The 26352-nt window shown below is 42.8% G+C and overlaps 1 protein-coding gene and 2 pseudogenes across 1 annotated transcript; 1 reads left to right on the top strand and 2 right to left on the bottom strand.

Moving 5' to 3' along the window:
• Positions 1 to 901: 901 nt before the first annotated feature.
• On the top strand, positions 902 to 1624 carry LOC120104099 (secreted RxLR effector protein 161 pseudogene; annotated as a pseudogene).
• An 8824-nt stretch (positions 1625 to 10448) lies between these two features.
• On the bottom strand, positions 10449 to 12545 carry LOC103723049 (cation/calcium exchanger 1 pseudogene; annotated as a pseudogene).
• A 6728-nt stretch (positions 12546 to 19273) lies between these two features.
• LOC103723050 (Plasma-membrane choline transporter family protein) lies at positions 19274 to 23716 on the bottom strand. Its single transcript, XM_008813844.6, has 3 exons — positions 23227 to 23716; positions 19852 to 20985; positions 19274 to 19676 (listed from the first exon to the last, which is right to left on the bottom strand). The coding sequence occupies exons 1-3, from the start codon at positions 23374 to 23376 to the stop codon at positions 19542 to 19544; spliced, it is 1419 nt and encodes a 472-aa protein (XP_008812066.3). The 5' UTR covers positions 23377 to 23716; the 3' UTR covers positions 19274 to 19541.
• Between the last annotated feature and the right edge of the window lie 2636 nt (positions 23717 to 26352).

The following is a 26352-nucleotide window of genomic DNA, read 5'->3' as shown; positions in this document are numbered from 1 at the left end:
AATGAGCCTAGTGGGAGTGTTGATCCTTGTTGGATTGAATTTGAGAAAACACTTGAACAAGATGTACTTTCTCCAGTTGGAGGACATTCGATTGTGGTAAGGGATATTGAGGTAGAACCGAGTCATGTACAACCTGTTCATCAGGAAGAGGTTCAAATTGAGGTTATTGAGCTAGTGCAGTCTGAGCCGACCGAGTTACCTCGAAAAGGAGGAAACATGGCTTTAAGGAGATCCTCAAGAATAAGGAGACCTGCCATTCCCGATGTCTATATTGTATACCTCATCGAGTCTGATTTTGATTTCGGACCTAAGGATGATCTTACTACGTTTTCACATGCCGTGAATACAGAGTATCGACTATCATGAAACATTCTCTCCGGTTTCTAAGAAGAATTCATTAAGGATTATCATGGCTTTGGTAGTTCATTTTGATCTCGAGCTACATTAGATAGATGTGAAAATAGCTTTTCTTAATGGGGATCTTGAGGAAAAAGTATACATGTGTCAACCTGAAGGTTTTAACAGTAACAATCCAAAAGTATACAAGTTAAAAAAGTCTATCTATGGATTAAAATAGGCTTCCCGACAATGGTATTTAAAATTTCACAAGGTTATCTCTTCATTTGGTTTCATCGAGAACCTTGTCGATCAATATATATACCTTAAGGCAAGTGAGAGCAAATTCATTTTCTTAATCCTATATGTAGATAATATTCTTCTTGCTAGCAGTAATTTGGGTTTGCTACATGAGACCAAACAGTTTCTCTTCTAAAATTGTGAGATGAAAGATATGGGTGAAGCCTCTTATGTTATTGGCATAGAGATTCACAGAGACAGAAAATAAAGAATTTTAGGACTGTTTGAAAAGGCCTACATTGAAAAAGTTTTGGAGAGATTTGGTATGCAGAATTGTAAACCCTTTGTAGCTCCCATAATCAAAGGGGATAAATTTTCTAAAGATCAGTCACCACAAAATGCATTGGAACAAGAGCAGATGAAAGATATCCTATATGCATCTACGATAGGAAGCTTGATGTATGCTCAGGTCTATACTAGACCCGACATATGCTTGGCCATTGGTATACTTGGGCGCTTCCAAAGAAATCCTGATGTCCTACATTGGGTAGCTGCAAAGAAGGTTATGCGGTATTTGCAAGGCACCAAAAACTACAGACTAACTTTTAGGCATACCGACATGTTGGATGTAGTTGGTTATTCAGATTCGGATTTTGCCGGTTGCGTAGACTCTAGAAAGTCAACTTCAGGATATATCCTCCTTCTTGCTGGAGGAACTATATCTTGGAGGAGTACTAAGCAGACCATTATTGCTACATCTACTATGGAGGCAGAATTCATTGCTTGTTATGAGACAACTACACAGGCCTTATGTTTGAAGAATTTCATAAGTGGTCTCAAGGTTGTCAATTCTATAGAGAGACCAATCAGGATAGACTGTGAAAACAGTGCTACAGTGTTCTTTTCAAAGAACAATAAAAATGGCAACCGGAGTAAACACATCGACATAAAGTATCTCAGTATGAGAGAGAACATCAAGAGTAGTATGGTGTCTATTCACCACACCACTGCAGACTTGATGATTGCAGATTCAATGACAAAAGGTTAACCAGTTAAACAATTTAAGGGTCATGCGGATTCTATGGGTATATGCATTTAGTTCTCTCATTGTACTTTCTTGTTTCACAAATATTATCAATGAATTCAGTTTGAGTATTGTGTAATAAAGTTTGTGAATTCATTTATCCATCGAGATGATAAAGTTGGACCCGAGTGACTTGTTCGTGATTCATAAAGTTTTCTCATAAAGCACTACTGAAGAGGTAGAGTACATCGTAGCACATGGAAGGGACGATTTCGATAAATAGAGCCTTACCGCCATGGTTCGTGTATGATGTTTCTTAAGCTAGTGGGAGTATCCATAATAAATGATGTATAAAATTTGGCCATACTAAAGTTGCCAATTCTATACAATTTGAATGTGTCATGTGGGCCAAGTGGGAGAAAATGTAAACTTTAATTGATAATTATCCCTTAAGGTGGCCCCCACACTATATGCATGTACAGCTTTCTTGATAAATTGAAGAGTTGGATAAGCATTATTATGAGGTAATTGTGGAGTTAACCAAAATCAACATATCTGTACAGTGTCTGTTAGTATTCTGTGATGGATTGAATACTAATATTTATTACAATAGAGAATCAAGGGTCCCTGGTCTTGCCTATAAAAGGGGCCTGTATACATCCATCAGTACGTCCCATAAGGTTAGGAAAAGACTAGAAGTCCATTTTCTCACTGAAGTGTTTCTTGTCGAGTTATCTTGATCGGAACTTCAATGCTGGAGCTTAAAAGACAATAGACATTCACTATGGCAGGAGGTATACGTTCCAATTTCTGCTGCTTTATATATATGATATTCGGACTATTCATATATGTTTAAGGTTTTCAGCATATGGTACATAAAATGGGCTTAGCTAAGAATAATTTATCATGTATGATTTATTTGTATTATATAAGAGAGTCTAATTTTTGACTAGCTCATTTTTTTTGTGAAACAATATTATGAAATATTAAGCTTCAATTGGGTTCAGGCCGAACCTATTTTTAGCCCAAATGAATAATTCGAGCCGGCCCAATCGGATTCGAGCTAGATTCGGGCCTGAGTTATCCAAAAGTCTTCAGGCCTAAGCCCGGCCTGAAACTCGGCAAAAAATTTGGGCTGGATTCGAGTAGAGAAATGGCCTGGCCCGATGTCCACTTCCAGCCCTGCTCTATCTTGTGAAAATATAAAGAATCAAGCCCTCCAAAATCACAAATATACCCTGACTAGAGAAGTGTGTTTTTTTCCTTGCTGAAACAGGATTATCATTTACTGCTTAAAAAAATACTAAGCATGAAAGGAACTGCACGCGTCAACATCGAATTATACTGATTCCCACCAATCACATAACCAACTCATACAATTTAATCTTTCAACAGTGCATACAATAGTATGATCATTACCACCCATATACAAATACCCCTGTGCCACCATAATATAACTTAGAAAAATAGTCATCAGAAATTGCTAATAGTATAAAGTTCACACAAGGGGCTGTTCGAAGTTTGTTTACACCATATCCTTGCTCAAATGACACGTGTGGCTAATTAGCCACGTAGTTGGTTCAGAACAAATATAAAGAGATTTTAGGAAAATATCTTAAGAGCTAAGATCGAATGGGCACTAGATAGAAGTTGACCGAGGGCACCTCACTAAAGACTGAATGCACAGAAGTAATTGGAAGTGCACTGATATAAAGTAGATCAAATGAAGATATAGCAAAGATTTCGGCTAATTAAGTGTGACTACGGTCCTAACAAGTGGTACACGATAGCACGATTAAGACATGGAGTAATGAGAGGATAGCTGGTGTCAGTTATTAGAGCTGCCAGGAGTGGAAGCTAAATATAAGTAGCAGTAATTAGAGTGGAAACTTATTATGATGCATTTTTAGACATGCTTTGTAGGTTGATACAGAGAATGCGAAGTATGCAGATACCGAAAACAGTTTGAAGCTCCATATGAGACATGTAACGAAAACATTGTTGTATGTTAATGCAGGGAGTTGACGTTTACCTACTCTATTTCTAACATTACAATGCAAAGAAACTTTAGCTTTCGTCCTGAGGTTTCATTGATCATGAAAAGTAGGGAGCAAATTTGTCCCTAGACAACCACATGCTTCTTTTTTGATGTTGTACTCAGATTACTTTATATTTTAAAAAAATAGAGGAAAAAGAGCGGGATTAATTAGATTATTTGGAGGGCATCTTCAGGCATAAACTGCAGCAAAAAAATCTTCAAGCAAGTAACATTTTTTTCAATTATTAACATTTCTGAGTATAACATCCATTTATACTTATCGTCAAAAAAAAAACAAAAATTGAAATTATTGCACTTCCATTATGACATCATCAACAACTATGCTCATAGAGAGTTATTCATAGCACCACCCACAAAAAAGAGCCCATGCAAGGTAATTTGGCTGTAACTAAAATTATTGCTTAAAATTGCTAATAGCAATTTGTCATGAAACAATAATCCCAGGCAGCATATCGGTATTTTGTACATCCAATGATCAATACAGCTATAGATTTTGCTTATCACCATGTTGTTTATGACATTAGAGATGGAGCAGAACATAACTCTATTGGAAATGAGTTCAAACTTCCATTTTTTTTAGAACTATTCTTTTCTATTAAAGCAAGCTTATGTAAAACTTTTCTCCTCCTAAAGCTCCGTTATCGACACTCAACAAATGGGGATAAACTATTCTTAGGAGGCCCAGCATGTGATCAGCTTCCCCGTTCAACCTGCAGGTAGGTATTTCGATCACTTCCCCACAAACCTGATCTTCTGCTGAAATTATAAAATCCCTTTCTAATAATTATAATATTTTTGTAACATTTATTATTTCATGTCCATAAATATAATAAAATTTTGTATGTGTGCTAGCTTTTTATTCCACCGTGTAGCGTAGATTACTTCTCAGTTATGCATTACGTTGCAACGTGAAAGGTACGTACAAAGTTCTAGTAGCATCCTTGATATGCTCCCACTCAATTGGCAAATGTATGGCTAGCTCATCATCAGCTTCAACCAGATTGGCCAAGAGAGCGCACACAGTCGTGCAGTCTAGCGCGTGCTTCAGCTGGAGCTAGCCTACTGTATCGTTTCATATACCCTCTCTTCCTCGGCCAGACTCACCTTCGAGCTCGATAGCCTCATGCAAGCATCTACCAATTGAGCCTCTAGAGAAGTGATCCGTTGTTTAGCTGACACAACTTCAACCTAAAGGTTGTTACAGAAGCATTAGCATGGGGTGACCAAGTCCTCAGCACCACCACATAGAGTTGAACTCTTCCTTCTAGGATGTCACATGTGCAATATCTTCGGCTGCTGTAGCAATAGTGTGATGCATTTAGGACAAGTAATTACAAAGATGGCTCCTCAAATCAGTCAAATTTGTTACCGAACTAACGGGCAGATCGGGCTGCAGCAGAATGTCGATCGCGTCTCAAATCTCCACCACCTTTCTAGGACCGCCAAAGTCGTTGAGGTATAGACTAGTGATACCCCAAATTTGATTATCTTCCGCGGCTCTTTTCCAACCTAACGGAGCTTGCGAGGTTCTTGCACCAAAGTATAAAACAACGAGTATCTAATATTGGAGCCAGCACCAGCATACGTACTTGCGAGTAGGCCATGCTTTTATCCTACTACCATTTTTCCTCCTACAACCCTGCTAGTACTAACGAGTCTCCACGGCATTCTGGAGAGCTCCGCTGGACATCCATAGTAGAACTTTCGGCCCATTTGTATTTTTTGCTTTCTTTTGATTTGACAGGATGTACTCACGTTAGAACTATATGAATTGCCGTTTTCAACCAAAAAAAAAAAAATAAATGAGTGGTACCGGAATCTCACGATTCCACAAATCCACAAAATCCATGCGATACATGTCGTCGCACTTCTTTCCACTCAAGAGTTAACCTGCTGCAATATTTGGTACATCTTTGGAGACTAAGCCAAAGACATGGTGATGATCTCAATTATTGCTTCAATGCTGATGGAATTTCCATAGGATGGAGGAAATGAAGCAGTACAGTTTTTTTTGGAACGTTGATATTGGACCTGGAGTTCATGTTGAGAGGTGTTTTCCATTTTCGAGGGAGTTGGCTTTTACTTGCAAGCAATGGGCAAGGTAACGCTATTTTTTGTTTCTTTAATTTTTAGTTGGGCTGGATCCAGCTCCAACATCACTTAAAGTCATTGATATTTCTTTTAACATTTTTATTTTTAAGGAAAAGTCGACAGTCTATGCAATGGGAACCAACTCTGGCCTCCTCGGATGGAACTGGTTAGGAATTTTTGGTTCAACGTTGGATAGAATCCTGAAGATATGATCAGATGGATGCATTTTTATTGGATTTTGTGCCAATGCTAAGTGTGGAATCAGTGCAACATATAATGGGGCATGGAATTGGATCCATGCCTTCCCATTCCAATAAAATCCTCAATGCAATCACCATACATGACAATAATCTCTTTCTCCTCTAAATATCCTTGACCTTCTTGATTATTGAAAGAGAATGAATATAAGTCTCTTGGTGCAACCAACAAACATGGTAAACTGACCACATCAACTATATGTAGTTCTAGTTGAATGACGTGCTCCAGCTATCTAGAGAATTTTAATTGACAGGAAATGATAGCAGGTTCAGCCAAAGATTGATGCACATCTATTGTAATATATAATCAATGAAATCCTAATCTGTCTTTAGCAAAAAAAAAAAAAAAATCCTAATCTGTAATGTTCCAACTATAATTTGATTGTCATATATGTGCATGTGTGCAACCAACCACAAGGAAAACAACATACTATAATAGAATCAGGGGCGGCTCAATGCATTTGGAGGCCTAAGGCGAACTTGCTAAAAAAGGCCTTTTTTATTTTTTATTTTAAATAATAATAAAAAATTAATAAGTGCAATATACTTTAGGAACCGTCTATTTACCAACCATTTGAAGTTACTAAGAAGGGTAGAAACTTATTTTTCTAATAAAAGCTTATGCTACTAGTGTTGGCGCCATCCTCACTTCACACCTCAACTCCCACATACAGGCACAGAACAAAAAAATAACAGCAGCAGCAAGGACAATAATCTTCAATTAATAAGCTATCAGAGAAAATACATACCTTATCCTGTGCAAGCAAAGAAAGATGTAGAAGAATTTCAAGTGGCTCTGAATGCAATAAGCCAATAACAACAGTATGGCATATGAAAGAAACCCTATTTATATATAATTGTTCGGTAATCACAGATTCACAGAACTATTAGAAAATAAAAACAACAATCAACAAATACTTTCATGAAATAATTAGTGAATAGTGAATAGTGAATAGTGATTAGTCAATATAAAATATTAAAACTTACCCTTAGCCTAAGCCTGGGATTTGATTTTGGCTGCCTTTGCCCTTTGGGATTTGGGATTTGGGAATAGCCGAGCTGCCGAATGATGCTCCACTCCGAGTGGAGGACGGGAGTCGGGAGGAGCCGACGAGGCGACGAGGCCGGAGCCGCGGAGCGGCGGAGCCCGGAGGGCCGGAGGAGCCGGAGGCCGGAGGCCTGGAGCCGAGGACGGAGCTGAGGAGCCGGAGCCCGGAGCCCGGAGGAGCCGAGGACGGCGAGCAGAGCTGGAGAGGAGATCCGGACTCCGGAGTCCGAAGCAGGGGCGGTCGAGGCGTCGAGCCTCAAGCCGTCGACGGTCGAGCCTCCCGGCTGCCGGTAAAGAAGGAAACTAGGGATTAGGGAAGGGCCGAACTGCCGAAGAACTGAAGTGAAGAAGCACTGAGGCCTGAGGGGAGATCGGGAGAGCCGGAGAGGAGAACGGAAGTCGGAAGGTACGCTATGTTTTTTTTTTTGTGCTTTGAAGGGTTCTGTGGCTTCTGGCTTCTGCCGACTGCTTTGAGAGGAGAACGGAAGGTACGCCGTACGCCCCGGCGCCCCGCCCCGCTCTGCCTATCTCAGGAGTCAGGCCCCTAACGGATCATAGGCTCGTAGCCTGTCTCAGGCTCTCAGGAGGCAGCAGCATAGGCATAGCCGTCGGCTCGCGCCCGTCGCCTCGTCGGGAAGATGGGGACTGTAGCAGGCTGCCGTCGCCCGTCAACCCTGCAGCCAGCTTTCGGATGTGACTCAAAAAAAAAAAAAAAGACTCTTCACGAGTCGGGCGGGGGGCCTTCCATGAGCCGGGGGCCTTAGGCGACCGCCTCAGTCGCCTAAGGCTCGAGCCGGCACTGATAGAATTGTTAAGGTAAAAACCCCTTGATAGGTCTAAGCTCACTCCATTGCCATCCTATGTAATTTTCTTGTTTGTAAATACAAATGTTCTCTCTCTCTCTCTCTATTATATGTACATGCATGCATGCATGCATGTTCTCTCTCTCTATTATATGTACATGCATGCATGCATGCATGTTCTCTCTCTCTATTATATGTACATGCATGCATGCATGCATGCATACACACACACACACACACACACATATATATATATACATAGAGAGAGAGAGAGATAGACTTGGTTACACTAGTAGATATCCACTCAAATCTGGAAAGCTCTAAATCATGATAATGTTATGCATCAATGATCTGAATCATTGGATGTGATCCACTACCTCCAAATTGCTTTATGCACCAAAAGTAATATGATTTAGAGACTCCTAGCTAATGCATCAAATGGTTAAAAAATTAGTTAAAAAATATGTATTTATGTATATATATGTATATGTGTATTTATTTATGTATTTATGTATATTGACTATACTCAAGTGAACCTCCACTCAGATCTAGTTATATTTAGATAAGATGATGGAATCCTTCATTACCGATCCAAGCTATTGGACATGACCCACTTTCTTCAAGTTGTTTACACTATGATTTGGATAAGTTAACCTATGCATCTTGTGGTCAAAAAGCATACATATTATTTCATGTTATTTAAACTATCCAATATTTTACCAACTTGATGTATAGATTAGAGGTCTTCAAATTACATGATTTTTTATATATAAGCAGTTTACATATAGTAGATCATATTCATTTTATAATTTCTTTGCTATTTCTTGCAATTTTTTGGAAAATTCAAAAGAGAAATGAAAGGAATCAATCAATGTCTTTATTTCCCACTTTCATTAGTTTTAACTCAATTTTAATTTTTTATTAATTTCAATATAAGCATAACTGCTAGTTATTTCCCTAATCCTAGAAATATGTTACCATTAATAGGAAAGAAAAGAAAATGCCCAAAAATCAAACTTATCTTGTCAATAAAAAAATTGCGAAGTCCAAAATACAGGTATTTCTTCAAAGGATTGAATGGATTACAAAAATGAAAATATTTTGAATGTTTTACGTACAAGTCCCAATAGAAGGAATTGGTTTACAAATGATTAGCTTTTCATCAGTTCGAAAGTCCTAATTAAACTAGCATTCACTTGATCATAATTCATTGTTTAAACAAAATTTCAGAGATGTCTTTAAACTATTGAACTATTATGATTGGTCTTGTACAAAATAGCATAAAGTTTTAATTCATGTGATGTTTTTAATGACACTATACCATTTTTTATTTACTTATTTAAATATGTTGCATTAATCATTCTCGTCATGTGGTGCAATATATAATATGGTACGCTACTATAATATTTGTTGCATCATTTTACAATTTAATTAGTCCGGCTCTCTCTTGTTGTTTGTCACTTAATAAATTTAATTCATAATAAACTCATACAATAAAGGAGTCATATAATTGAGTGCATAAAATGCACTTATGTTATATTCATTAAGAATTATGATTTGGTGAATAGTATGATCTATAAATCATATCATGTTGAGGTCAAATATTGGAGCCTATAATTGACATAAGGGTTTCTAAATTCTAATGAGTCTGATGTCGTCCAAAGAAAAATCCAAATTTCCGCTAAAAAAGAACATACCTAATGAATCAGTACGATGAATATTATCTATGCAAAAATTGCATCCTTTTCTTTATAATACAGAGATTAAACCATGGTTTCAAATTAGTTCAATTGAAATGTGATTTTCTTTCTCCGTTTCTTTCTTTGTTTTGTTTAGTCCGTTCCTTGTTCATCAATAGTTCTAGTAGCCAAAAGTAGAGGGGCAAGAAGCAAGCGTAAAGCATTGTTCTTATATAAGATTAAACACAAAGATATGATAAGACATAATACAAATATGATATCCATATGATTCCAATATAAAAAAAAGGTGAAAAATATTGAATATAAAGTTATGACAATATGATGGGAATTGGATCAGTCGGCACCTTTCTTCTTCTAGGACAGATCTCTTGTTTAAACTTAGATGGTAGCATTCTTGGCGTCATACGTATACATATTATATAAAATACTATGGAAAATCATTTGAAATCAGCGTAATTCATAATAAGATAGTCTGTTCACAAATTACATCTCATTCTTCAAACCATGGAGATCAAGTCATATAACATGGTCTCAAATTAATTTGTTCATTAATTTGAAATGTGATATTCTTAATTTCTTGGTTTCTTTCTATTGTTTTCTAATTTAATCCTTTCATCATTCAATATCTCTAGCACTAGCTAGCATCCAAAAACAAAGGTGCAAAAGCGAAGCATAAAGCATTGCTTGGTTCCATTTGGTAGGAATTAGTTCTAACCACAAAGCTAGCCATCTTATAGGGGAATATGCTTATAGCGAGCAGTAACCCATGCATAAAACTAGAGGAATTATAGCTAATTATTTATACAGACAAGGGAGCATGCATAAGAAAGAACAAAAAAAATCCCTTTCAAAAACACATGAACCTCTACCAAGTAAGAATACAGGAACATTCAAAGTTGCACTAGCCCAAGGCTCTGAGAGAGCCTCAGGGATAGGAAGCAGAAGTAGATGGCCAGCAGACCAAACCCCAAGATCCTATCCAGCTTCATTTCCTTCCTCGGCAGTACCACCAGAGCCCACAGCAGCCCTCCTATCATGAAGCCGAGTATCTCAAACAGCGCCGGCGCCGCAGGGATCACGAAGGGAGCGGGATGCACTGCCCAAGCTGACACCACCAGGGATAACCCCAAGCCAGCCAATGTGTTGAAGATAGGCCCAGCATAGCACCCTGAGATTGCAATCTGGGCCCCATCCTGCCCTCCATTCGTGGCCATTGCAACATTCGCTATCAGGTCCCCGATGGAGTTGCCCCATGCCAAGACCGTCAACCCTAAAATGGCAGGGCTTATTCCAAATATGTACCCCAAGGACACCAGCAATCCCACCAGCTCCTCGGCTATAATGTAAGTCCATAGAACGCTCATCAAAAACCCTCCTGCTAGCCACGGGAACAAGAACTTCTTTGGCGGGCACGACTTCATGGTGGTGTGGAATGCAATGAGACCGAAGACGAATCCCACCAAGCTTGCATAGAGATAGATGGTCAGTCCCTCTTTGGAGCCCAAAACCCCTCTCTTAGAGTTCCAAAGGGTTGCCACCAAGATAGGTGCCAATGTAGCTGAAGCCACCGCAAATGGTCTTGACCAACTCTCCTCCGAAACATTCGGTATGGTCAGCCTCCTCGGCAGATAGAGAGGCATGTCGACAATGTAAAAGATCCACCGAAGGTAGCGTGCCACCGAAGTTACCTTGAGGCGAAGGTAACTTGATGATGAGGTCTCCTCCTCTCCGCTCGCAGGGGAAGCCTCCTTCGAGACCGACACCGGCTCGCCGAGCTCCTCGTGGTCGAGGATCGGCACGACAAGGTCCTCATACTTCTCACGGCAGAAGTGGGTCGCCGACACGATGGAGGCGTACACGAAGTAGAGCGAGGTGAAGGCCATTGCGCCCCAGATGGTGATCCTGCCGACGATGAGGATTGCAAGGAGAGAAGAGAGAACGATGATGAAGAAACACACGTCACGCACGAAGCTGGAGCGGTCAATGCGGACTGCATGCGGCGACGAGCTCGTCGCGCACACGTTGATGATGCCGACCACGACGCATGAGACGAAGAATGCTCCCCCGAGCACGCTGCTGAGCCCCACCTCGCCGGAGCCGGAGCGGAATGACACGATGCTAGCAAACACGTCCGGCGAGCCGTTTCCTAACGAAAGGAGCGTGACCCCAGCTATGGTGGGAGAGAGGTTAAGCACCTTCGATAAACTCTCGACTGAGGAGCAGAAATATTGCGAGGCTGTGTTGCCCAACAAATAGAAGAGCACCAGAAGCCAGAGGGCTAGGAGGGCATACCCTACAGGCGCGTACCTCCCACAGAGGCAGTAGAAGACGTGGAGATAGTTGACATAGCCTTGAAAGACACATGGTGAGTGGGTCTTGAGGTAGAGGCATTTGGAATGGGGACCCTTTAGCTTGTGGAGCCCAATGCATCCAGCTCCCTTGGGAGCCTGAGGGCTTGCGAGATGGATGACGGTGGTGGGAGACCGGATGTGGGAGGTGAAGAAGAAACACAGGAGGAGGAGGAACGCCGTGTTGATGAAGGCCTTAGCATTGTCGGATAGCACAAACGCCATCGCAAACAGACACCTCTTCGATCAGACTCTATCAGGAAAGAGGGATACTAAGGTTCTTGCTGGAAGGGAGTGGCTGGTCATGGCTTTAAGAGATGCACGCACGGGACTCGTGCAATGAGGAAATTCGAGCGATCTTTTTGTAGAACATTCTGGAGGGGTGTTGGAGGTATAACTATCTTTGGATCCAAAAGAATGATGAGAAAGGACAAGGGTTTTGCGTATATACTTATTTTGCTGCTTCGAAATGGTCTTGGTGTCCTCTCAAAAATAAATGGTCTTTGGATAGGAGTATGGGATGAAAAGGTGATGGGAGTGGAAGCAACGAGAGGAAGGGAAGTGTCGCAAAAACACTAGTGGTGCGATTATATGTGGGTTCTTCAGAAGCCTAGGATTCTGAAGGCTTTTATACACTGGTGGTGCGATATGGGAAGGAAGCCGCTTGTGTGAAAAACAGACTACAACAGGGAAAGGAAGGGAAGTGCAGCAAAAGGAGGAGGAAGAAGAAGAGGAAGAAGAAGAAGGGATCAGCTGGTCCAGTGGTAGGCAGAACAGCATATGAGGAGTGAATTCGAATAACGGGACAATTAATTAAAGGTGGGGACCGAACGTTGATTCTCTATAGTATTGGAAAAGTTTGGTGTTTGGTGCTCTGAGGAGGAGTTGCTAGCTAGCTAGCTGATCCAGTCCCTGTTGTAAGGATGAGAGAGAAGCAGCTCAGAGGCGAACAATATGTTACACATGTTGATGATATTTGATGCTGTTTTTTTAAACGTTTCTGCTCTTGAGGACAAATGCTCTGCAAAGTACTTCACGAAATTCTGAAGCTAGGTTCCCGGAAATATCTATCGATTTTATTAGTGTACAGAGAGAAGAAGGTGGGGCACCAGGATATATACGCAGTCCTGACCTGCACCGACTGCTGCATGGGAAGAAGGAATTGCACGTATTCTTTGGAAATAAGCAAAAGCACGTACTCTCTCGCACCGATAACCTTTTGGAAAAGTAGAGATTGGTTAAATTTACTTGACATATGTAATCCCTAGCCCTCTCCCTCCCTCCCTCCCTCCATAATCCATATATCTTTCTTATTAGGAGCGAACTGATTAACAAATGAATTGAGTAAAAGACAAGTTAGGTTTCAATTAGGTCATAAAATTTCTTTATAGTGGTCTTGTAAGTGTATGGTTGAATAATATGGTGGTACAAAATGGAGGTACATACAACGCACATGCAAAGAGAAGATGGAGGATGTGCATATTTGATTTGAGTGTGGTCCATCATCGAGGAGGGAGTAATACTACTGGAATCTCAGATGAGAAGAGCTCCATGAATGCCCATGTAATGATCCATATCTAAGAGCACTTGCGTCAGTAATTGTGAATAGCATTGGATGAATCGGATTGAATGGATCATTTGATTTAACATAATAAGGGTATCTTATGTTTGTACTTATGTTTTCAACCTCTTTTCCTTCTCCCAGGCTGAACCCATTTTCTCATTCATCGCATGAAAATATAGCCATGCCATTGAAGCTTATGCGTATATATATTTAAAAGGGAGCCACATCTTTAGCCAGAAGATGTGATCAGGGCTTAATGGCTTAATATATGAGATGATACGGATGAAGAAAGGTCCTAGTATCAAAATCTGGGAAAATTCTCTCTTGATTGATTTAGTTTGTCAATTTTTATATCAAGAACACACCACTTGTTTATCCTTGATTTGAAAATAAAAATCTTCCCATGCGTTTGATTGGGCATATATAGATCTGAAAAATTTTCAATATCCATTGAAATCTGATTGGATGGGATTATTTATCAAGAAAAAAAATTCTACATTTATTAACTTATGATTGGGATGGGGGTGTGCTTAGGTGGGACGGTTTATTGATTATCAAGAATAAAAATCCATATTCATTAGCATGTAATTAGGTAGGACTGTTTATTGAGTTTTAGGTGGACAATACTTTCGTAGAAAGGAGTTCAAGCGAAGAGCTTTTCTCCTTTCATTTCTCTTTTTTTTAAATGGCTGGAACCCAATCAGGGATAACTACACAGAATCATCCAGCTAGTTTGATTTGGAAAAAAACTCCGTCCAAACTCAAATACTTAAGAGCAACAAGAACAGTTTCGACAGGTAATTCACATGTTTTAAGAAAAATGGAAGGGCATTTTTTGTTTAGAAAATGATAGACAAAATGTAAAGAAAATATCAAAACTATGCAAATTAAAATTGAGTGAACTTGCTTTTTTTTGGAAAGAAGTAACATTCTCATCCGATAGATACTAAATACTTCAGGAATTCTTGAAAACTTCTCGCACTATTGTTGTAATTTATATAGGTGTGCCTCAATCTTTTGATGCACCTTTCAAATATGCTCAAGGAACCTTGAAGCTCATGCCTGATCCCCTTCTCCTTGCTATTTTTTAGAGCAAAACCAACGGTATGTTCTAAGCCAAAAGAACTATGTTACAGATAGCCTAGAGCAGAGCATAAATGATGACTTTTATGTAGAACCATGGATAGCTCGGCTGTAGGTAAATTGAAAATAGGGCAAGCTATCATCCCAAGTCTTTGGATGCTTGAAATTATAGCCTCGAAGGAGGTACATCATCATACGCTCCACGATCTCTATCTATCTAATTATCTGCCTGGAAAAGCCTGCTTCAATTTGTTATCCATCATGCTGTCCAAAATTCTCCTAAAATTGCTAAAAAATTGACTCTCTCCATCTGATATTATGGAAAAGGTAGCCAAATTTTTTTTCACATATGTTGAAAGAGTAAACAAGTTGCTCCTTCTCTAGTTATCATACTCTTGCAAGGAATCAAGTATCTATCTTGCTAAGTCAATCAACCACCACGATAAGCAATCATGGCTGAGTCCCATTCCTGACAAACCTTCTAAGAAATTTATCGAGACACTCTCTCATGATTTGCTGGGTATTGGTAATGGTGTATAAAGACCGAGCTTTCTATTAGAGAGCTTTGATGCACTATTACATAGCCCTTGATGAATTAGGTTTCATCTTTTTGCATCTTTGACCAATAGATGGAACTTTTCAAGTATATCAGAGTTTTCTCCACTCCAATGTCCTCTACAATTTTTGAAATGTGAGGGATACATAATCATGTTTTTGCTTTATGCTATGTTTTGTACGGTGAACATCGTCTTCAAGATATATTAATTGTACATCCCTATCTGAGATGGTGTTTTGTCTTCGATCGATATGTGTAATTCAATGCTCTATATATCTAATATTTGCATTGTTTAATTTAGTTCCTTGGTTTAATAGATCCTTCTAATATGCAGGTTGTGGAGGCAATGGAAACATCAGGTGCTCAAGATATGGAGGGCGAGGCCATAGTGGAATAGGCTGAATCTGCAGTTATTTTCCCCTTTGCCTTCTGGTATGACTATTTTAAAGTATCAGTAGCGTCGATTTTTATTCATCTGTGACAATGATAAATTCGAAAGTCTATGTATTGAAGGGTAAACAAACTAAATGTGTTGTGATGATTCTTTTAGAAAATGAGGCTCATTACAATTAGAAAATGGTGAACAACAGATCTACAGGGTTAGCAGACATTAGGGACAAATTCACTTAATTCTGTGATATTATCTCATAACTGTTGCTACATTTAGAAAAGGGAAGAGAGTTGGATTTTGCCACATTTTCCCAAGTACCTTGGCCTGAAAAAGAACCAAGCTTTCTGTGAACAAGTCGGTTCTGGTTCATTCGACTCCCAGAAAAGCCAGTCTCAAACTCAGAATGTAACTCACAAATTAATCAAGCCATGCCCGGGAAGAAGGGTGCTCGATTTGGTTAAGCCCATGAGTAGAAGCAAGATACATTTATTATTTTATTTAATATTTAAATTAGTTACACTCTCACCCTGAAAGCCCCACCCCAAATCAAAATGCCCTAGCTGTTCTGTAGAGCTCTTCGCTTTCTCGTCGTCTATGATGCTCTTGCCTCGTTGGTTCATGCAAGCAAAGAGGTGGTCGCTGGCTTGTCCCACTGCTAGAGATCTCAGCCAACTAGGAACACTACTCACTTCTATTCCTCCTTTGATGCTGCAAGATCTCTACCTTGGTGTTAATTCTCTCCATCCACAGTGCTAGGACCATTCTAGTGATTGTGAGCCAATGTGCTGCCTGCCTTAAGGTGCTCTTTGAGATAAGTTTTTTCAACATAGCTCTCTCCAAGCCACCTCTCGATCTCTTCTTTTTTCTCCTCCTCCACCTCTTGACCTTTGCTTGACTCAAGGGTTTAAAGTCAACTTTGTTTATCAGTTCCTAGATTTAGCCTTGAAAGCTTGTCACAGACCGGGAGACAATCCCCCTCTCCATTAGCCCCTATGGTTATGGACGAGTTAGCCTTCCTCCAATGCTCTGGCTCTTGTTGGCTTGTGCCATGCCCTTGGCACCCAGAACCCTTTGGCTTAAGCAAAGTAGAAAGCAAGAGAGCTAGAGCTAGGACGTTTTGGCTCGTGACGGTCGGGACCCAACCACCTTTATGCAATGTGTTTCGGATTTTGGGTCGAAACCCAAAACCCGAATCCCATTAATCCTCATCTTCTTCCTTCGATCGGGCAGAGAGGAGGTGACCTAATCCAGCACCCCTCCTTGCCAAATCCTGGTCCAATGTCTATCGGAGACCCCTCTTCGGTGGTACGACAGCAAGAAACCATGAGCGCCGTCATTCTCTCACATTCTTCCTTTTGTTTTTTTTGTTTTTGTTTCCTTACACCCCCTTTATTCTAGTTTTTTTATTTAAACTAATATTAGGAGATCCATGGGTGGTGGCCCTTCTAGCTACGGCCATGGAATCCAACAAATCCCGGATCCTTCGATGGGCCATGCGGCTAGGGTGGCTGGGCACACATCTATACATCCATGGGATCTTGATGGGCAATATTTAACAAACAAGGCTTCAATCTTTATGCCTAATAACCTGCTTTGATACCATAATATTAAACTATATGGGGCAATATAACTTACATGAAGATGAAGCAATTAACATCTTGATCTTTGAAACCAACTTGACTCCAATCACGGGACTATTCGGATGGGCTCCTCACTGCCCATGAGAAGTATCTTGATTTTCCAAATCCAACTCCGAATATTCATGATAAGGAGGACCTCACAAGCACTCTTGGATGAGTTGGGAACCAAGTCTATAACGTGCCTCACCCATTAGAGACGGTATCAGAATCAGTTACGGAGATTAAGATGGTCTTACGTAGAATTTAACTTTATGGCAACCACTACAAAATATATTCCATCACCATATCGAAGGCTTATCTTGAACCAAAGCACAGTTCAAATTAAAACAACTAAAACAAATCCCGATGTGTGCTAGTGTGGACTGCTTCTGTCTGAATTCGATATCACGTATGTAACCCAAAAATTTCATTAAGAGAAGGGTCCGGCCCTACCGGATTAGGAATGCGAAGGCCGGCTGAGTGTAACTCAGTGTAGATAGAACAAAATTGAGGATAATCGGTTGCCTCTGTTGTTCGCAAAGAAATGCAAGATGGATCCTGATTCCGATGAGTGAGATCCATCGCCTGCAGAGGAGGCCAATACAACTCCGAATAAAGACCGGACCTCATGAACGCCAAAGAAATGGAGCATCCAGTGCTTAACGCCAACACGGTATCCTTTTGTTCGAAATTTCTTCGTTCGTACCGAACCGCTTGCAGAATCAAATCCTGTTCCACAAGATCCTCTATCAGCTATACATCCGGCATAAATGCGAGGAGGATGATAATCCAGGTGCATGAAGGAGCCACATCCAGATGGGTTCAATCAGATAAATTCCAACAAAATATTGCACTTACAAAGGAAGAGTCCGATCGCAAAAGCCTCTCCCCTTAAAATAGTAGAGATGGAGATAGTTCATGAATAACCTCTAGAGTAAATGCCTCTTTCATATCAAGCTTTCTGAAATGGCCTATATGCAAGTGCAAGACGCCTTGTTAGACGGTTTGCTGCTTCCAGCATGCTTGAGATGAGCCTTACCAAGATCATAAATCTTCATCTTTGTCATGACACTGTTCCCGATGCAGAGCTTGACAGAGTTACTTCTGGCTGCCTTATTTATATGTTGCGATGACCTGAATCTTCGTGGTGATGATTTCATGGTCAAATGAAACAACATTATGCAATGCTGGTTTAAGGTGAAATTTGCTTCTCTTTTGTGCTGTTTTGGCCTGAAAATCTGTCTTAATCAAAGCTCATTGGTGACTTTCTTGTATTAAGTTCCATTGAATCTTTTAGCTATTCTGATAATGAATCTTATCCCAACGCCGCTCAGCATTGTCAAATAATGGGTTATGTTGTGCGACTCTGCCATCCAAATTGCATATGCATACACATGGCATGTTAGTGGCTTTTGCTGCTTCTTTCATCCATTGGTACCTGCAGGAGTTGGTAGCTTGTCTATCTTTCCTCTCTCTTTTCTCACTTTTTTGAGGAGTTGAAGGCCTTTACTGGTGCTGATTAGGCTAGTAATCCCACCATTGGATTCTGCAACTATTTTCAGCATCTTCTTGGAAGAGGTTAGCAGGTTAATATCTCATTTAAACTACATAATTTGATACTGTGCAATGGCTCGTAGTTAAAAAAATGGTATTTGCTTTCTCCATTGCACAAGGGTATTGTGCAGATTGCTAGTAAGTTTTTCCAATAAGACATCAAGAATCATTCCCACTTGATGTTATCCTGGCACTGCGTCACTCGTTACATCCAGTTTATCAAAAACCTCAGGCACTGTCTCATAGAACCCATAGCATTCTCCTTATTCAGCAAAATCTGAACACTGGATGCACCTCGCAGCAATTTTTTTCAGACAGCAAATTCTGAGTCTTTGATATATCGGGATTATAATGAAATTCTGTTGATTATTTATGACATAACTTGGTCATATTTTCCCAAATGTGCAGTTATCTGCTCACAGTTCACCGAGCAGCATTGCACTGATGAGCTAGACTCAACTCCCTGATCCAAAAAGTACTTAAATTCAGCGATTCATTGTATGCTGTTTCTATTTTTTCCCTATCTTTTTATATGCACGGAAACTTCATATCATATCCTATATGAATTAGTTTGCACAGTCGTAGGATTTGGGGGGTCAATTTAGAACAAACTGCTCACCGTTGTTTCTCGAGGATACCTGGTAACTTCATACAAGTAGAAAGTAAAAAAAATATTCATCAACGTCTTTAAGTTGATAAACTTGACAAGCAGAAGTGCTGCTGCAATCTGTATCCTTGGGGGCGGATGCTGAGTTGCGCGAATCAGCAGCAGCCAGCTGGTTGCAGGAAACGATCGATGTGCTTGATGAGCTGTGGCCATGGCGCATGGCTGGAACTGTACACGGTGACCTCAAAATCCGTTTTGAGTTCAGTCCAGAGAGGATTGCAGCTCCCCTATTCGATTAGGTATCAGCGAACCCAGACGGCTGTTCTGTGGGTTCTCTGCGTATGCTACATGATACGCTGCCACGCATGCCTGAGGCCAGGCCATGGCAATCCGAATCTGTCATTCAACATCAGAACCATGCTTAGTATTTGAATTCTTAGATGAAAACATTATATGAACATGATCATCAATTCCGTAAAAGTAGATTGATTCAACACTAGGAAGAAGAAATTAAAGGTCAAAAAAAAAAATGCAATATATAGGGAGGATGCAGCCTTATTATTAGTGTTACCATGAAATAGCCGATGATGAAGGCATACAGCGTAATCCCCGTCACGTAGCTGCTCTCGACCGCCAGCGCCCAGCAACCCGCCACCAGCGCCGCCGCCGCACCTCCGGCGACCCCGCACAAGAAGCAGAACGATCCGGTGAGGTCGCGGTCGATGAGCCGCCGCATCCCCTGCTTCACGAACATCTCCCACGTTTCGGTCGACGCCCTCCCGAAGCCTTTGTCATGGGCCCCCACATGCACCAGCCCCCACCGGTTTCCCCACGCCACCAGCCGGTCCGCCACTCCCATGTAGCAGCTGGTGCACGAGAAGAGGAACTCGTCCGAGTCCCCTGCCACCAGGCCCATCGCCCGCGCCGAGCCCCTCACCGCCCCGACCACCGGCGCCACCGCCGCCCCCAGGCAGACGCCCCCGAGCCACCGCGCCCCGGTGGCTCCCCGGAACGCCTCCTCGGCGCCGCGGGCGAGCTTCATGTAGGCCACCCGCGCCACCGCGACGTGAACCAGGTATCTCATCACCTGCATGCTCCACCAGAGGCTCAAAAGCAGCATTAGCACGTAAAGCGGGCCGAATCTCGAGGCTCTGTCGGCCGCGACACCGCCGACGCCGAGGATCCAGAATGAGGAGTACGCGAGGCCCGTGAGGAGCATGGCGGCGATGTACTTGGCGATGGCGACGGAGGGTTGGACGGCAGGGGTTGCGGCGGAGAGGATCTGGTATGCATGGGGGAGTCGCGGCGTGACCCAGCAGGCGTAGAGGGACTGGATGAGAGCAAGAGCGAGGGCGAGCGCCGCGCAAGCCAGGCTGGAGCCGGTGCCGTTGGCGAGGAGGAGCATGGCAACGGCGCAAGTGAGGAAGGGGGAGAGCCAGAGGGAGGCCTTGAGGGCTTTGGAAGGGTGGCGGAGGGTGAGGAGGAGCCATAGGAGGGCGGTGAGGGCGGAGGATGCGCTGGAGGTGAAGAGGGGGACGTACCAGTAGATGGGATGGAATGCGGGCGCCCGATCCATGAAGCCACGGACGGAGAGGAAGGTGATAAGGATGGCAAGGGCAAGGAGGTGTGTCAAGAAGAGGATCATGGCGAGCTTGCCGGTGAAATTGGCATTTGCTGCTCCTTGATTCACTCTGGCTCTGTCAACCTGCAAGCAAGGAGAAAGAGAGAGACGAAATTGTTTTAGAACTTGGAGTCAAATAGCCTGGCAGAATGCAAGCAATCTAAGCTAGCGAGCAGCCCGAAGAGCTACATATTTTTTCTTTTATTTTTTTTATTTGATAAAAAATGATAATTCATATAGCTCTAACGTGAGTGTATCCCATCAGATCAAAAAAAAGTAAAGAGTATAAGGTAGAGAGTATGTCTCCTACGGATGTCCAAATGTTCTTTCTAGAGTACCGAGCAACAAATGAGGTGATCTAGTCTGTTGCGTTATTCGCCTCTTGGAATACATGTAAATCCTGAAAATAGCTCAACTCCTGAGCCAGTCTGTGAGTATTATAGATAAGAGGGTCACCATCACCATATCTGTCCACCTCCCGAACCCAGTCGATCACTATGGAGGGGTCCCCCTCGAGGCATACACGCTTAGCACCAAGTACCCGCCTCGCATAGGAGATACCCTTCCAAGTTGTCCGCAGCTCAGCTCCAATTGCAGTGAGTCCAGGCGTGCAGCGACCATCCGTTACTATCATCCTACCTTGATGATTTTTGATCACAAATCCAACACCTCCAGACGTCCTATCCACCGACATACTACCATCGAAGTTCACTTTGAGATGATCAAAGGGTGGGAGCACCCGAGGAATAAGGGTGAACCTGGGTGCTGAAACAGCGGAAAGAGTACCTCAGATGTTCCTGGCCATTCCAGAAGAGAACATAACGGCAGCCTCGGTGACCTCCCTCACATGAAGCATAGCTCTGTTCACCACCATCCTCGGAGATAACCTCTTATCCTTAAATAGGCCGACATTCCTATCCAACCATATATAATAAGCCAAATATACTCATAGGATCTCTGCTTTAACAGTACTAGGACTCCGCATGGAGACTCTCAGCCGATAAATCAAATTCTGTGCCGACACGACTAAGTGGGGCAGAAGATCAGATGACCTACTCTATATCTCTCTGCCTCTAGGGTACCATAAGAGGATATGGTCAATGATCTCCTCGATATCCGTGCATACATCACAACACCGAGTGATCCTCACCCCTTGCCGGCTAACAGCTCCTAGTCGGTAAGAACTATATTTTTCTTAGAGGCGCTCCGTACTCAAAAACAAAAAAATTAAAAGGGACACCATGTGGGATGGTTGCTTTGTTTTGGGCTCATGTCTAACTTTGACCCTTGTTTTGTACTAAAGATGGGATCCACTACTTTTCAGAACAAGTTGGGCCTTTTTCAGATCGCGTCGCCACTTGGGCTGCTAGTACTGGAATTTCATTCCATATTTTGTTCGGCCCTTTGTAGCGACCCATGACTGACCTAGTTAGAGTTGGGCTTTAGGTTGGGACAACCAACACAATGGTCCTCTGACTTAGACCTAAACGCAGTCTTATTTAAACATTAGGAAAGAAATGAAAAATCTGTAACAGGACTAGAGATATCTGTGAGAGTTGTTAATGTTGGTATGTCTCGCTTTCACAAGCCTATTCTTTATTCAAATATGCTTTACAAAATATATGCATGGGTATGCTTGAGGATTTAAATAACATAAAGAGCTTAATCACATCACATCATGGGCTGGAAGTAGAACCAAGAAAGACAAACCCATCTGACCCCTGGAAGAAATTAGGGTCTGATACATGATGTAAGGCAAGCAACAAGCTCCATTGAAGGACGCTTCAGCGTATGCTGACAAAATTCTTGAATGTGTTTGAGTGCAAGACACCGAGATGCATTGAATTAAACCAGAGGGGAAAATAAAACTAGATTTTGTTCAGAGCATGCACCGTGTGAACAGAAGAGAATTGCAACGACCGTGCCATGTTGGTGGGTCCATGAAAATTTAGAAACAGTCCACCTACCGTTTGGGAGGGGTGGAGAGACTCTCCAATGGGTCTTTTTCTTTTCTTCAGGAAGGAACAAAGAAAGAAGATGATGGAGGAGCAGCCCAACCACCTTCATTTCTCTAATGGGCATTCTTTTACCCCGAAAACTAGTCCATTGATAAACAGCTAGCTGAATTCGGAGATATATATAATTGGACGAGGTTGAAATTAAAATTTTACGACGGATGATTGTTCAAGAAAAGGGGGGTCAGCTCAGACACAGGACTTCAAGAACAGAAGACGAAAGAATGAAACGAAGAATTCAAGGAGAAAACAAGATACGGGGTGGCAGATGGAGAAGAGAAGTACTATATCGTTGTTCTTCTTCTCTCACCTGGGTGGCGGTGGGCGCTATCTGATTGATTCTTGTAGCGAAGGCCGCCGTGGTGGTGTCGCTTCTACCATCCTCTCGATGCTGCCGCCGTTCTCCGATGGGGATGCGGACGCTGTCGTTGTGGGTGTTGTTGTGACCCTGCTTCGCCATTCTTTTCCGAGTAGATCTCTCTTTGCTCTTCTCCCTCTTCCTTTTATTCTTCTCTCTATTCCTCCTCTCTCTTGGCTCTTCTTCTTTTCTCGCTTTCGCTTCTCTTCTCTTTCTCTTTTGCTTTCTCTTTCTCTTTCCTGTTTCCTAATTCCAAAGAAGATTAAGTTGCAAGAAGAGTGACGGCCGGCGAGGAACGAAAGGGAAGAAATAAAGAAAGCAAGAACGAACCCGATCCTTTCATCTCGTCTCGAGACCGGAGGTGGCACTTGAAACAAACTGCTCTCCGTCGGGCGAGGATCTGGTCACCCTCAGTCAAGTTACCGCAGGAACAGCCCTCGGAACTTCCCTCATCAACCGAATTCGCTTTTTGTTATTTTCTGGATGGACGAAGGAAGAAATGTGACACCGGGGGGTGGGCATAACTGGGCGATGACGGAGCGTGGTGACGCGGGAGAAAGGGACAGGTCAGCGTGAGATGGACAAGGTCATCCCCGAGAGTCGCCGTTTTGGGTTTTTAAATATCCCGGGAAACGCGTAAGTCGGTCGTAGGAAAGTACCCTTGCGATGGATTAGAGGCGTTCCTGCTCCCATTCGTTCGCTCACTCCTCTCCTGTTTCGTTGTAATTTGGTGCAGGGTCGTTTTCCACTCGCTGTGGCTGGAAGGCGTGCGGAGTTTGAACAGGGATAACCCTGCAAATCTTGGATTTGGGACGCACCAAGTTTTGCTCGTGAGTCGAGCCAGGATGGCTGGTAATCTCAGCGCATCGTCAAAGAAGCAATAGGTGAGAGCAACGTGGGGCTCGTAACAAGATTGAGCAGTGGAAGCCAACTCAATTATATGACTATTGAGTGAGCGTAAGCGGAATGAGTGGCTGGTGAAAGGTTGACATCTCTGGTCGCGACTGCCCCAACGTTAATTTGACGGAGATGCAGCATCAATAAGCCCCAATAATTGTCTCATGGTCAATCCGGATTATTGATATGCAATGATGCTTAATTAGTATATTGCTCCCAACTAGGCCTTCCTCTGCAATTATTTAGATATGAAGTCCATGAATTATTGAGTTCTTTGTTGGGATAACGATCACTAAACTCACCTATCTGGGATGCTCTTACCCTAGCTAGTATAACTTTATCCGAATCTATTTTATTCTTGTCTCCGATTGGACTCTTATCTTTACATCAATCTATTGAGATAATGATCTGGGGTATTCAGACATGAGAACGAGTGATGGGCTTCCATATCCAGCCCCAGATCGCGAGGGGTGTATAGTTTTTTTTTCCCTGCGTGAAAGGAGCGCCCGCTCTTCCACCTCACCTACAGCAAACAGCAAAACATGACGGCCATTAGCGATGCACGTATTGCAGATTGGCGGAAAAAAAAGAACCCTTCCTTGCCGATGTATGATTAGACTGGACTATGGACTAAGACAAAACTTAATTTAAGCTGAAAATTCGCCTTATCTTTCCTTGTACAATTATTATTGTTGTTGCCACTTGTCAGGGGAAAAACCCTAAGTCATATATCCACAGAGGCGCTCGGCCGAAGAGCGCCGACCGGAAAGCCGCTCGGCCAAAGGATGCCGACCAGGAAGGCGCTCGACTAGAGGGCGTCGACCAGAGCGCGCGCCAAGAGGTGCCCCACCCAAAGCTGCTCGGTTAGAAAGTGCCGACCAAAGACAGCGCCAAGGCGCTCTGCTAGAAGGTGCTCGCCTAAAGGGCGCCGACCAGGAGTACTTGAAGCAACCCCGCCACAGGGCGCCCCATTGGGCGACCAGCTCGGCTCGGCACTCTTGCCGAGCCGATGCCTTAACCAAATGTTCAACCTCCGCCTAAAGTCCAAGGGACTGACAACTCCTACGGCTTGCGACCTGCCACTATCTCCAAGCCATCAAGGCATAAGATCTTCGCAGGTATTCGGCACGACCTGCCATTAATGCACGAGACTCTCTCAAGCCTCCGATGCACTCAGTCATTTAATGAACACGGCCCAAGACGATCTCCGGATCACTGAACCATCAGAGCGCATGGCTCTACCTGACCGCCGGTTCATTCGGTAATAAATGCACTTACCATCCACAGACCCCAGGCCCGCTACGGCCGGCGGTTCAACCACTCCAACAGGTCCGATCGACCGTGACAACTCCCTGATTCCGGTCTGATTCGGCCCTGTTCTCCACTATGCCATAAATGGGCCAAATCGTGCCCAATTATCACAGACAGGGACAAATCCCCCGGTTACCTCCCAGGTAACGTAATCCCCTCCTATAAAAGGGAAGCTGGGAGAACCAAGGGGGGGGGAACAAACAAAAAAACGGAAACAGATCCCCGGGACTGAACCCGCCGGGAAGCGTAGACATAATTGAGGACATCATCCTCTTCGTCTTCTTTATCTTATCCAAATGTTCTTGCTGTCTTCTCCATATACTCTCTTCCCTGCTCTCTCCACATACTTGCCCCCTCTGACTTAGGCATCGGAGGGCCGGCGCCGGGGAGCCCGGCCACCGGTTTTCCTTGCAGGACCTGCACACCCCCCCGCAGCGGAGGACGCAGCCGGCCGGTGCACCGCCGTCCGCCCCCTGTAGCAGCGGAGCTCCTCCTTCCCCGGCTTCGCGGCGGCCCCCGGGTCCAATTTCCAGCAACACCACTAAAAACTGATCTAATGATGAGCACCGATGGATCTACACGGGAGGAAGAAGTGCTGAATTGTACACAGAAAGAAAACAAAAGGTTGCTCGAGTTGAGTCGATCGGGGGTCCTCCGATGGAAGAAAGGGCTTAGGGAGCAGCAAAGAAATAAGAATTGAAATGGAGAGTAAATTGTATTTTATTGTATTGTATATGGTGTGCACCTAGTACATTAAGTGTCCTTTTATAGGTAAGGAATTTTGGTCTGTTGGTGTTGGACGCGAGTCCTAATTCGAGCGAAAGTCAAACTACTGGTCTCCCCTCTTGAGGAAAACTTTGTTCACCTGAG

Source organism: Phoenix dactylifera, chromosome 1 (genome assembly GCF_051530095.1).
Source record: "Phoenix dactylifera cultivar Ajwa chromosome 1, Ajwa_hap1_PhDact_Kaust_v1.1, whole genome shotgun sequence".
In the NCBI taxonomy this organism is placed as follows: domain Eukaryota; kingdom Viridiplantae; phylum Streptophyta; class Magnoliopsida; order Arecales; family Arecaceae; genus Phoenix; species Phoenix dactylifera.
Note: the sequence above shows the minus strand (reverse complement) of the source record. Positions and strands in the feature narration are given on the sequence as shown.